The sequence below is a fragment of the Rana temporaria genome, chromosome 8 (genome assembly GCF_905171775.1).
Source record: "Rana temporaria chromosome 8, aRanTem1.1, whole genome shotgun sequence".
NCBI lineage: Eukaryota > Metazoa > Chordata > Amphibia > Anura > Ranidae > Rana > Rana temporaria.
The window spans coordinates 105,215,333-105,229,429 of NC_053496.1; the positions used below are offsets into that span (position 1 = coordinate 105,215,333).

The following is a 14,097-nucleotide window of genomic DNA, read 5'->3' on the forward strand; positions in this document are numbered from 1 at the left end:
GTTTAATGTGTTCCCTGTGAGTTTTTCTTTGATGTGGGGGAGCTGACTGGGATTACAGAGAGTTCATGGTTCCTAATTACTAGGAACAGACGATCACTCTGTACTTCCTGGTCAGAATGGGGGATCTGTTTGTTTACATTGACAGATCCCCATCTGGCTCTCTATGGAGCGATCATGGGTGGCTGGCGGAAATCGCGGCTGCCAGTCACATGCATCAGCTTCCCTGCCGTTCAGCCTGCTATAGGTGTTAAAGGGACCGACGTACAGCTATGGCGATTTGCTGGAACAAGCCGACATGCCGCAGTAAAATGACAGCGGCTGGTCAGCATGTGGTTAAGCACATAATTGGATAGTGGAAATCAGTAGAGCTTACCACATTTACTAAGCGCAGGTGAAAAATATGTGCAACTGCCACTGGCAAAGTGCACAGCCTATTTGTCTTTAGTAAATCAACCACATACCTGTAGACTATGTCCTGTTCTTTATTTAAAGTCTTGTTTTTGCCTTTTTATTAATAAATTATTGATTAAAATATTGATTTTTGTATTTATTGTGTTGCAAATTCTTTATTTAAAATATCCAGCATCCACAGAGCAGCAAAACACAATAGAAGCATACATACATAAAATGACCCCAGCAAAGGCCCTGAACCGTCAGGAAATATAGAAACAGATAACGTAAAGTGCAGCAGCAACCTGGTCAGAACACACAGCAATAACAAAATCAGTATTACTTAAATATGGGATATGGGGATCGCCTCTTAACTGGGTCAAGCCGCCATCATGAATGAGATTTTAGAATTTATGCACTGTGCTCCGAGAGTCCCTTTTTTTATACCTCTATAGTGTAAATGATTCACATATTCCTTATACCTTGAAGTATGCTCTTGGTGGCTGAACAGATTGCAAGGACGTGACAGGGAAGGTTGGTATGTGCAGTTGGGAAGGTTGGCCATTGCATGAGCAAAGAACAGGTTCACTTAAAGGACAGCCATCCCAAAGCAATTATTTCAGATCTGGGTTGATGCCAAAGGACTGAAACATTTAGGCTGAATTCACATCGAAGCCGCATGCGGCTCGCAGCAGGGGTCCGATGCGTCCCTGTTCTCCGTTTCAGGGATGGATCAGGAGCCTAAGGCGCATAGAACCTCTGTGCAATCCACTCCGCAGCTGCCCCGGAGATATGTGAACCGGCTCCGTAGAGAGCTGGTCACAATCTCCTGTCATGTGAATTGGATGCAGAGAAACCTGCATTTATTTCGCACTAGTGTGAACCGAGCCTTAGTGGTTTCTTACGTCTTTCTGTGACTGATTCATGATTTCACTGCATCTGATCACATACTGTACTATCATGTAATCTTGTTATTTACGGAATAATAAATTCTTAATTTCCACCATTGTATTAATTTCAACCACGTGCTTCGTTCAAAGTCCCACCTTCTGTTCCTAATTTTAATTATATGATTGCTAGGGATGGAGGCACATGGACTCACCAGGCCATGGCCTCATTTAAAATCCCAATTTTTCCCCTTCCCCTTTTCCCCCATTTTTTACCACCATTATGAGATGGTCCCACTGCTGGATTTTTTTTACCTTACAAATAATGCAGCAGATGAATTCAAATATCACAGGAAAAATTTGACTTTGTGGTGCATATCTACAGAGCTGGAATCAATGGGGAGAGATCCTGCCATAAGAGGCCTGACCAAGATTAAGAAACCCATTGCTAATTCAGCCAGCCAGCATCTATGAATAAATAAAATATGCTTTGGGTGGACTGACCTTTTAATATTATAGCTTAAGATTACAGTTGATAAGTTGATTCCTTTGCCTCTGAAACTTAGTAAAATTAATTGCTGACTGCTCATCTTCTGTATATATTTCCCCATAAAACATTTTGTTGTCCTCCTCCCTAACTGGTGTAATTTTCTCAAACCAGGGCCTCCTGGAACAAGGGGCAAGAGAGGACAAAATGGGGAGCCAGGTATTGTATAATGCAGAATATCCATTGTGGTTGCTTCGACACCTTGTAGATGTTTAGTTAAAGTGTTTGTTCACCATGTGGTAAAGTTAGCTTGCGCTTTGGGGTGTACAACAAAACAGAAGAAAAATAATATAAGAATAATTCTCTCCTGGGAGGCTTCTTATATGATCTCTGCTGTATCAGATCCAGCAGATAAGTAGATACAGAATGGTAGGGGATTATTAATTGTTACATTAACCAAGTAGCAGACAGTCCCTTTAAAGAAGCTGATAATAAACGCTCCGAAATATCTCAGATGTTTCATATAATTATGAGATTATTGCAGTTTTAACAACTATACTTTCATGTTTACAACTGACAGTGAGAATTACCAAAGTGAGAATACAAATTTGTCTTAATATTAAAAACACAAATTTGTCTTAATATTAAAAACACAAATTTGTCTTAATATTAAAAACACAGCTATCAATTAACTCATTTAATAACTTAATTTTCAACACAGCAATTTCAATGTGCTGCCGGTGAACTCATTTTCAACAAGATGTAAAATCACTCAGTAGCATGCAATTAAAATTGTCCAAGTAGTTTAACCCAAGGGAATCTGTCAGAGAGGAAATATCATTGCTGATTTGCTTTTAATGGCTAAGTTCACCTTTAAAAATACAAAAAAAAAGTGCATGTTTTTGCAGGGAAAGAAATGTGCCTTTATTTTATTTTTTAACAGGAGTCTGCAAAGCATTTCACCCCAATCAGTGGATCACTCACGGGTGCAATATTAGGTTCTTGCAAACATCTCAGTAACTCTGTACAGGCTTTCAGTTGAAGGGCTGGGAGAAGATTCAATGAACTACGAGTGCAATAGACTTGTAGCCCATTGAGATCTACAAGTCCGTCTGCTGCAGCAGCAGACCAGACTTCTAGTTCTTTCATTGACAGATTCCCGCACAGCCTTGACGATTTTAAATGTGACAGCAGCTGTGGGGTAGAAGATCCCCCACCTGCTGTCATGGTGAAGGGGGCAGTAACATACTGAAAAAAAGTGAACTTAGCCTTGCAATGAAAACTCTAGTGTTGTATGATGAGACACTCTTGCCTTGGAATTGAAATGTTTATGGGCCGCTGCTGTCCAAAAGGATCCTCACAGGGCGGGGCAAGGTATATGGAAGTGAATTAACAGAGCTTGCTCTTCCTTAGTGTTATTTTACTCTATAGTTAATAACCTGGGAACTGGTTGTAGAACTTGATAACTAGATATCAAATGAGTTGATCCTTATACCAACGTACTGGTTATAAACCAAATAAATTAAATAAGTAATACAGTGACAATACTACATCATAACTTAAGGTGCATATGCTAATAAACAATATTATTATTTATATACTGACAAGGTAAATGAATAGATGATAAAGTGACAATATTACAACATATCTTAAAGTGCATATAGTGGTATAGTGCAAATAGTCCTTTTCTTTGTGCCAAAAAGTGCTATAGTGCTCCAAGTCCCATTGATATGACGAAACACGTCAAGATGACTCTCTTTTGAACGTTACTTTTAGCCAGGGGAGTGGAAAGCGCACTGTATGCAAAACCACCACCATGTCTCCATCGACAATACAGGCCGATAAATGTAATTATGATGTTGGTCCTGTCCCTATGACAGTTGTTTTTTAGATTGTAAATTTGATTTTTATTAATAAACCAAAGTATTTTACCCTATGAGGAGCTCGCTGTTTTTCCTTTACCACGAGAGCCTCGGAGCCATAGCTAGAGGATATTTATCCCAGAGGAGACACCAGAAGTAACCAGAGTAACCCTATGGTATTGGATTAGGTTCCCAAAAAAGACATACAGGCACAATTGACTCTGTTTGTTATAAGGCAAAAGAGTCCAACACATGCAGTGCGTCTCGAATTGTACACTACCCCCAAGAGGTGGATCACCACATCAATGGGACTTGGAGCACTATGGCACTTTTTTGCACAAAGAAAAGGACTATTTGCACTAAACCAGTATATACACTTTAAGATATGCTGTACTATTGCCACTTTATCATCTATTACTTTAGCTTATATAAATAATAATATTGTTTATTAACATATGCACTTTAAGTTATGATGTAACGTTGTTACTGTATTACTTAATTTATTTATTTGGTTTATAACCTGTAAGTTGGTATAAGGATCAACTCTTTTGATATCTAGTTATCAAGTTCTACAACAAGTTTCCATTAATACTTTTACTGTTACTGTCCTGGAACATGAATATAAAAGCATAGAAATACATTTTGACATTTTCAAGCTTTTACAGCACACATGTTTAAGGTCTGTGACTCAAAAAGTATTGACAGAAAACAGAGACAGGCAACTAGCATTTTTAGAGGAATGCCAGTAATCACATACCCTGTACTGCTCCCATTGTAGGTGTTCACTCTGACCATATTAACAACATGGTAATGATTACTGAACAATTTCACCTCCCGTTGAAAGATCAATAGGACACACGCAATCAATGACAGCCAGATAAATGCTTCAGAAATTGTAAGCCTACACTATCAGTTAAATTGGAATTATAGGCAAAATAAAAAATGACATATGTGATGCAGTTTATCACTTGCATTAACTACTTGCCGACCAGCGCACCCACTTTTACGTCAGCAGAATGGCATGGACAGGCAAATGGACCATGTGGGCGTGCACAATCGCGTCATGGAGCTGCAGAACGGGGGGATGCCTGTGTAAACAAGGCATCTCCCTGCTCTGCCTAGTGACAGGACACTGATTGTCTGCTCCTTCTCATCAGGAGCAGCGATCAGTGTCATGTCAGTGTCATGTCACAGTAAGCCCCGCCCCCGACAGTTAGAATTATTCCCTAGGACACACTTAACCCCTTCCTAGCACCCTAGTGGTTAAACCCTTTCCTGCCAGTCACATGTATGCAGTAATCAGTGCCATAATAGTACAATTCAGCAGATATAGTATTTGTAGGAATGCTGCTTGAAGCACTTGAGTCCCAGCCCCATTTTTCATGCAAGAATGGACCGTTTGTCCGTTTACATCCATTTTTGGTCTGATCAATTTTTTAACGTAAGAAAAATAGGACTTTGACCTGTTCCAAAAAAAACTAATGTTGACAGAAGTTGATGTAAACAGATGTAAATGGATGATCCATTGATGTTCGTTTTTCATCCATCAACGTATAGATGAAAAACAGACAAACGGTCTGCATATCTGAAAGGGGACTTACTGTAATAGTCTAAATGAAGTAGCTGGACTTAGGCTTTAATTTATTAGCCAAAGTACATCTAAATCTACCAGTAATTTTAGCCTCTCCATAGGTTAAGAATGTTGTTGTCCAAGGGTGGCTATGCTGCTCCTCCATATATACAGTTGAGGAGTGAGTGTAACCACTCTAAAGGCCCATACACACGATCAGACTTTTTGACAACAACAGTCCTACGGATGTGTTTTATTGGACAATCCAACCATCTGTATGCTCCATCGGACAATTGTTTTCGTTTTTTCAATGGACAAATGTTTGCTGTAAATGCTCTCAAACTTTACGGCAACAAATGTTCGATGAAGGATCATCCGATCGTGTGTAAACAAGTCCATCGGACTAAAATCCAAAGTTCAAATGAGCAGATCCAATGCTAAACATCATACAACAATAGCAGAAGTTTGCCAAAGGGTGGCGGTAAAGAGCTGAAAAAACACGTGGTTTGGTGAATGTTGGCTGAAAAAGTTCTGCTGCGTGTATGCATACCAAGTTCACCACCAACGCCCCTTCGTACAAAAATCCACGGAAAAGTCCGATGGAAGTCCAATCGTATATTACTGGCAGATTTCCCAGGTGAAAATAAAGAAAAAAGACTAAGCAAAAAAACAGAAAGCAGCCTTCACATCTTAGGACTATAATACATTTTTGTTCTTGGGTTTATATAAACTTTAAGGTGTCTTGGCTTATGGTACTCATCACTATTGTGTCAATGTTATCTGTTAAATTGTGAAAAAAAATCAGTGCAACTTTTGTACCATTGTTATAACTACAAAATGTTGTAAGGGTGCTCATATTTCCATGTGTGACAGGGGAGTGGAGTTTTGAACTTGCAAAACAAATTTGCATGCATCAAAGTCTTAAAGAGGTTGTCACTATATTATCATCATACCATTCCATCTGTTAAATAACATTATGTGTCCCAGTGTCTGTGCTGTATAAGGCTGGGTTCACACCTAATATGGATGTGGCTCACAGCAGGGGGTCCGGTGCGTCCCTGTTCTCTGTTTTCAGGGACGAATGGGGACCGAATATTTTCCTGAATTTGGACCTGAAATGGAGACAAAGTTGCACATGACCCCTGTTCAATCCGCTCGGCAGCTGCCCCAGAGATGTGTGAACCGGCTCCATTGAGAGCCAGTCACAATCTCCTGTAGTGCAAATTCAATACTGGGAAACCCACATCCAATTTGTGAGAACCCAGCCTCAAAAAGAAAAACCTTATTTGCGAGCTTCTGCCGGCGCTCACATGACTGCTCCCCTCTCTCAGGCTGACAGCTACAGTGGGAGGGGCTGAGAACTCCCGCTGACATCAGACGGGAGGAGGGGAGGAGAGAGGGGAGCAGTCACGTGAGTGCAGAGAGACGCTCTGAAATAAGGTAGAAATCTGAATTTTTGTATACAGCACAGACACTGGGACAAATATCGTAATTTAACATATGGGATGGTATGATGATAACACAGTTGTTATAGCAGCAGTAAAAGCTGACAGGCAGGGAGGGGGGAGGAGGACATAGGAGAGCAGAGAGGATAGCTGTGGATGACAGAGGCACGTAAACTGACCAGTGCCAGTCATCAGTGTCAGGACTCAGCAGCCATGATAAACCATGGTCAGATTAAAGGGGGGGGGGGGCAGACCCACGCAGGATAAGCAAGGTATTTTAGGTGATACAAAGGGCCAAATGACACAGCATCAGTATAATATGCTTTAAGGGAACAGGATCCATTTATTAATTTTTGTTTAGGACAACAAACACGTTATTACTATGATTGTTTTACTTGTGTTATGTAATACTGGTTTACATTTTAATGTATTATATATTAAAAAAAAAATAAAAAAATTTACATGTCGATTACCTTCTTTATAGAAAAGTATTTTTTTGTAGAAATAAGACCCCCCCCCCCTCATATTTTCTTGCAATTGTCATCAGCCTATGCATAGCTGTCAGTGTGCCAGCTTTACTGAGTCTCTTGATGCCAGTTCACAAAGGATAATGAGGAGGGGAAAGTTCAGTTTTGGGTGTTAATAGTAGACATGACACCATCAATGATGAGTCTGTTCTTTGATGATAAGATGGAGCTCAGAATATAGTCAAATTGGAGGCAGCAGCCCGTTGGCCCTTTAATGTGTGTAGCTGGATCAGTACATTGTATTTTCATTAGACACCGTACTGTAAGTATTGGTTAGAAATTCAAAGATAACAAAGTTTTGGACACCAACCACAAATATCATTTTTGGGTGCTGTTTACATGTACTAAAAGATGTTTGCTTTTTTTCTGTTAGGTCTTTTAAAAGTTCAGGGGAAATATATCTATTCTGACCTGGTGGATAATTATGAATACCGGATTTATCGGTGTATAACACGCACAGGCGAATAACATGCACCTCCAATTTAAGAGGAAAGTTTCAGAAAAAAAAAAACATATTTTTTAAATAAACCACTTTGAAGCAAAATAATGGTCAGTGTCCATAATTGCACCCTGATTAGTGCCCAACTGCAGCCCTTAATGCAGCCTGATCTGTGCCCATCTGCAGCCTGATCTGTGCCCATCTGCAGCCTGATCTGTGCCCATCTGCAGCCTGATCTGTGCCCATCTGCAACCCATCTCCCATCAATGCAGCCTGATGCATCCATCTCTCATGCAGTTCAGGAAATCACAAAGCCATCATCTCCGGTTTACTCGGCTCTCACTCGGCAGTTGCATACACAGTCCCGCCTCCACCATTGGCATTGGACCAGCTCCTGTGATTGATAGAACCTTTGCCCAATGCCGGTGGCGGAGGCGGGACTGTGTGTGTGACGTCAGAGCCGAGTGAGAGCCGAGTAAACAGGAGATGATAGCTCGGTGAATTCCGGTGGTGCTCGTCCCCCTCCTTCCCCTCCATGGTACATTATCGGCGTATATCACGCACCCATTATTTCCCCCTATTTTTTTAGGGGGAAAAGGTGTGCGTTATACGCCGATAAATACAGTAATTCATTCAGAGTGCTTATTTCATATGCATATAGCAATCTAAAAACTTTCAATGAATCTGGCCTGTCCGGCCTCTCTATTAATTATTTGGCCAAAGAAACTCAAACAGTAATCTGCACGCTTACCTCCTAAGCATAAATTCCCTTTGCAAGCCAAAAATTCTCCCCAAACAAAAATTCCCCCTCTGCCACAACAAATCCGAAAAAAAAGCACAAATATTAGACCCCCCCATCCCCTCTCCCAGCTCAAATCCTCTCCCTCCCTGAACCCCCCTTCTTAGAACAAATCCTCTACCCCTCAAATGCCCTCTCTGAGCATAAATCCTCTTCCACCCCCAAATTCTCCCTTCCAGCACAAATCACCCCAAATCCCCCCTCTTAGCACAAATCATCCCCCAAATTTCCTCATTTAGTACAAATCTCCCTCCAGTCATCCCTACTAGCACAAATCCCACCAATCCCCTGTCTAACAAAAACCCTAGCACATCCCCCCCAAAATCACCCCTCAGCACAAATCCCCCCTCCCAAAATCCCCCTCCTAGCACTAACCTTCTTCTCCTCCCCCCTCCTAGGTCAAATACTCTCATCCCCAGCACAAGTGTTCCCCCATTATTTCCCAAGTGTAATGCTCCCCTCCTTAAAACACAGACCTCAGATGCAGCACAGCAAATGCCAGTAAGGAAGGACATCTCACAGGTATTTGCTGTGCTACATGTGAATGTCCTTCCTCCCAGGCTCCTCCTCATCCTAAAACATCAGAGTTGAGAAGGAACCTGACTTAACATTTTTGACAGGCAGATGGCGGGGACAGATGTCAGCGGCTGAAGGGCTATGGGATTGCAGCATTTGCGCCCCCCACTGATCAGATCGCCACTGTGCGGTGTTTTCTAACACACCTTCTGCCCACATTCTTTGCTAGGACTAGATGGGGATGGGCAAACAAACACTGAACAGCAGCAACCTGGCATTTACAATCTGGGAGAGCTGCAGTGGCAGGAAAAAGAGCTGGAAGGAGGATAGAGCACAACCCTCACCTTCTTCCAGTTCTCTTCTCCTCTCCAGATCTGGTTTGTCTTCTTCAGAACTAAGCTGACAGGAGTACTGAAGCTTATGTCACTACTCCGATCAGCTTGTAGGTAGAAACTCTCTATGCAGCTTCCTACCACAACACATGATACCACTGCGCCCACGGCAGCTGTCCCTCCTGCCCACCCCTTGTCCCGGAACTGGATAGGGTTCCTGGTTGGAACTGCACCCAGCACCCAAGCAAGAGTTCTAAATAGAAATGTGATTGCACTGACCATTAAAAGCTAGAGATTTATGTACAGCAAACCTTGTGATTGTGTGTGATAACCAGGGAGCTGTATGACTTTGCTAAACATAACACAGCACCTGATGTTGTGACAGTTAAGATCCCTTCACGTCAGACTAAGGCCAGATTTATAAATTATGGGCACTAGTGCTATGTGGTGCTATTCATTCTATACATTTTGGTGCACTGAGTTTCAAAAAGAAATAGTGCATGCACCTTTTTTGTGTATTTTGGTGCATTAGGCAGCCCTTTTCAAATGAACATGCAAAGTTAAGGGTGAACATAAGGCTCATCAACACATGTGTGTAATTTACCACAGAACTGTAATATTTAACAAACAGGTTCCCAATGTAAGGGAAGTGGACATGCACTTTTAGCAAGTCCCTTGCACCACATAGTTGGAGGCAAATCTAAAGGAAAATTTATTAAATAAATTAAATAAGAAAATTGTGTAATGTATGGCCAGCCTTATAGCAGCAGAATGTTCCAAATCCGTTGTAACACAGGTGGTAGTAGTTGGATGGCCAACTGTAATTAGTCGCTTATAATTCCTTCTCTCCATGACGTTATGTCATTTTGAGTATAGAAAATTACTAAATTTTATTTTTTTAAACCCAGAAAAAAAAATCACTTATATTATGCTATAGAACATGAACATTGCTTTTTTTATATATATATATATATATATATATATACTCCCCCCTCTTCCAACTTAGATCGCCACAGCAATGTAAGCTGGAATTTCGACCCCCTCCTTCCCCTGAAGTCTTCTGGGACATATCACAGGTCTCAGAAGACTACGGGGCCATTCACAAGGCACAGCGTGACTCGCGCTTGCACAGTAGGAAACAGGAAGTGAAGCCTTTGTGGCTTCACAGCCTGTTTCCTACTAAACCTGCGCGAGTGAAGCTGCAAGGCTTCACTTCCTGTTTCCCTTACTAGAGATGCCAGAGCCTACACTTGAAGCTGATTGAAGAATCAGTCTGGGTGAGGACATTGCAGGATCCCCGGACAGGTAAGTGTTCTTATATTGAAAGTCATCAGCTACAGTATTTGTATATTTTGGGGGGAACCTGGAGCTCTTCTTTAATTAATCAATAGTTTATGGTAATTACTGTGTGTTTCTGTTTGGATCATATGATTCTTGAATTCATATGTAGCTATGTAGTCATGGTTTATATTCTTCATTCTAAAGCTAATGTTACTTAAATATTTTCAATCATGTTGCACTGTGGTGATCTCTTCCATGTTGTTCAGGCAGATCTTCACCTCTACAGGGTTACCCCTGACATAGCTGGTACATTAAAAACATGAAAAACATAGTATCTGCAACAAAGTTTATCTGCATACATTGATCTTAACATTTTATTTGCTGTTGACCGAAAACGCCAATCTCGGCCTTTTAAGATTCACTGTTAGTTAAAAAATTTTTACATTGTATTGCATGTTTTGTGAAATCAATAACGGATAAATGTTACTTTTTACATTATCTTTTTTTTTTTGTAATGCATCCATAATTAACATTTCTTCATCTTCTCTGTTCTTTTTTAGGACCACCTGTAAGTAACTGGAATCTCTTCTTGTAACTCTCTCTACTGTGTACCTGCTGGTAACTGATTTATAAGGGTCGGAGGTGGCTGAAAGAAGAAAAGCTCCAGATAATGAATATGTCAATCTTCTCACATAAACCACAGTGCCTGGGAAAGACAGATTGACACTCTGAAATTAAATAAACCCATGAACACTAGTTATAGATGTACATAATTATATAACTTGTCTGACAGTATTGGCAGTGAAATGTTTTGAAAATGTTTAAGAAAGTCATCCTTTTATTGCTGCTTGGTGTATCATTTCATAAAATCGTTTCTTCCTGTGTAACTTAACAGGGTATTATATCACAAAAGTGACATGCATATCTCTAGCACACCTTACAGACTGAAGAATAGTGTAATATTTGCAAATCTTTAACGCTGATTAGGGACGAGCAAAACATCCACTGATCCACTGCAATGACAATTCACCCAAGTTGTTTCTGCAATTTGATATTCAGGATTCACAGCCACTGCTATTTAATTAATTTATTTATTTCAGGTACTTATATAGCGCCGTCAATTTACATATAAATTGTACATTCACATCAGTCCCTACCCTCAAGGAGCTTACACTCTAAGGTCCCTAACTCACATTTATACACACACATACTAGGGGCAATTTAGACATGATCCAATAAACCTATCAGCATGTTTTAATGCCATTTTGTATACTGTAGATATTTAGAAGTGCTGCTGTGCCTCCCACCCTCTGTCTAGAACTCAGTGGCGTCTCCAGCTTTCATATTTAGGGGGGGCACATGGGGGGACAGGGACAAAAGTGGGGGGGCCAACTATAAAATGCAATTATATATATAAATCCTGGGGCCTTTACTACGATCCCACTATGGGCCCTTTCACATGTTCTGCAGTGAGCTCCCTTCCTACTATACTGGGGACCCCCAGGGTGGCAAAAAACAAGAGATATATGTCACCAGCACACCAAGAAAATATAAGGGTCCAAAGCAGTGGGAGAACTATCATTGTTGCAAAGGTTGTCTTGCCACCGGGCCCTGGTGTTCTGCCACAGTGGGGATCCCCAGCTGTCCTGTCCCTGCTATTTACAGCGCTGGTCTGGCATCTGTCTCCTTGGCAGCGGCGACAGTCTATTAGGACCTAGTGCTGGTGACATTATGGGTGCATGCAGGGGAAGGCTGGCACTATTAGTTTTAGAGAGCCGAGCCCCCATCTGGTCACCTAGCAGCAGTAATGCTGTATAACCTTCTCTGTTGACATGCTGATCGGCATGTGATCCAGGTGATGCTCCCAGTCAGATCTAATAAACACAGTATTTATTAGCATCAAGAGTTCAACCACATAAATATAATCAAACGTATGATCAGCAGCCATGTGGGCTCTATGCCTGTAAAGTGTGGGCACTGATATTTATGACTAGGATTTGACTAAGAGCATCACCTGGATTGCATCCCGATCAGCATGTCAGAGAAGGGTCCACTGCTGCTAAGCAACCTGCAGGGAGCTCAACTGTCTACAACCAATAGAGATGGGCTCGGGTGTGTTTGAAATCCCACATGCCCGATCACGCCAGGAAGCCGACACTCCACAGTGCTAATCAATGTATGGGCTGCCTAAGAGCTAAGACCAGCCATAGACAGTTTAAATCTCAGCTGGTTCAGCAGAAACTGGCTGAGATTTGAACCATTAATGAGCAGATTCTCTTATAATTATCACTAGTGGTTGCTGTATAGCCACTAGTGATAATCACTGTTTGTCGGGAGAATATAATTGCTGGGCAGGAGGGATATTCCCCTGTCACCACTGTCTGTTGATGGGGGAATCATGCAAGTTTCTTTCCTGCAATCTGTGGATGCAGGAAAGAAATTTGCACCGTATATTATCTGCCTAACTGAAAGTGAAAGTAAATTGTGAATGTTTTGAAAGAACAGGAGAGGGGGAGGGAGACAGATGGGGGAGAGAAGGGATGGAGATAATGTAGTTCAGTGATTACAGTGTACTGCAGTCTGCAGTGCACACACTTAAACACGGTCCAGGCTAGAATATCTGGTTGTGTGAGCGCTCGCATTATGCAGTGTTGGCGAGCAGAGGGAGGGGGAGGAATCCCCCGCAGAGCTGACTGGGGACGCTCTCCCCCTCGGGGAGCAAAATACAAAAATTGCAAAAAAATAAAAAATAAATTTTTTGGGGGGGGGGCACATGGTGGGGCACAGCATGATGTTGGGTCTGCCCCCCCTAGGGACGCCTCTGCTAGAACTGTACTGCCTCCCACTCTCTGCTCTGAGAATGACAGTAGCAGAGGCTGGGGGTAAGAAGCAGATCTTTAAGTGTCATGACCACAGCGGTCTGGAAGGGACAGTGACTCAGTCCGGATGCAGACCGCAGTCAGCTATTATTGATGCCTGCTTTATAGGTAGGTGCATGTAAACCAGCAGGCTAATGTCCACATTATCTGTAATTTGTGCATGTAATTTCTGCCCTGGCCCTAAAGCCTCGTACACACGATAAGTCCATCCGATAAGAGCGGTCTGAAGGACCGTTCTCATCGGTTAACCGATAAAGCTGACTGATGGTCCGTTGCGCCCACACACCATAGGTTAAATAACTGATCGTGTCAGAACGCAGTGACGTAAAACACAACGATGTGCTGAAAAAAATGAAGTTCAATGCTTCCAAGCATGCGTTGACTTGGTTCTGAGCATGCGTGGATTTTTAACCGATGATCGTGCCTACTAACGATCTATCCGTTAGGAATCCATCGGTTAAATTTAAAGCAAGTTGGCTTTTTTTATATGGGGCCCACACGCGATCGGTTTTGACCAATGAAAACGGTCCATCAGACCGTTGTCCTCTGTTTAACCTGAATCAAAAGGAGGGAAAGGGAAACAAAAAAGCACTCACATTTGCCAACATCCGTTATATTGAATAAAGAAAAAATTTCTGCTGGGAGGCAGTGACAGGGCAGACCTTTAAGGCAAGACGGGAACA

The 14,097-nt window shown here is 41.8% G+C and overlaps 1 protein-coding gene across 6 annotated transcripts in view; it reads left to right on the forward strand.

Moving 5' to 3' along the window:
• The window catches only part of COL13A1 (collagen type XIII alpha 1 chain), a 352,395-nt gene that overhangs the window by 129,661 nt on the left and 208,637 nt on the right, over nucleotides 1–14,097 (forward strand). For all 6 annotated transcript variants that reach the window (XM_040320468.1, XM_040320470.1, XM_040320469.1 and 3 more), the window contains exons 3-4: nucleotides 1,939–1,983; nucleotides 11,096–11,103. In XM_040320468.1, coding sequence (XP_040176402.1) covers nucleotides 1,939–1,983; nucleotides 11,096–11,103 — 53 coding nt within the window. The remainder of the gene's footprint in view (nucleotides 1–1,938; nucleotides 1,984–11,095; nucleotides 11,104–14,097) is intronic.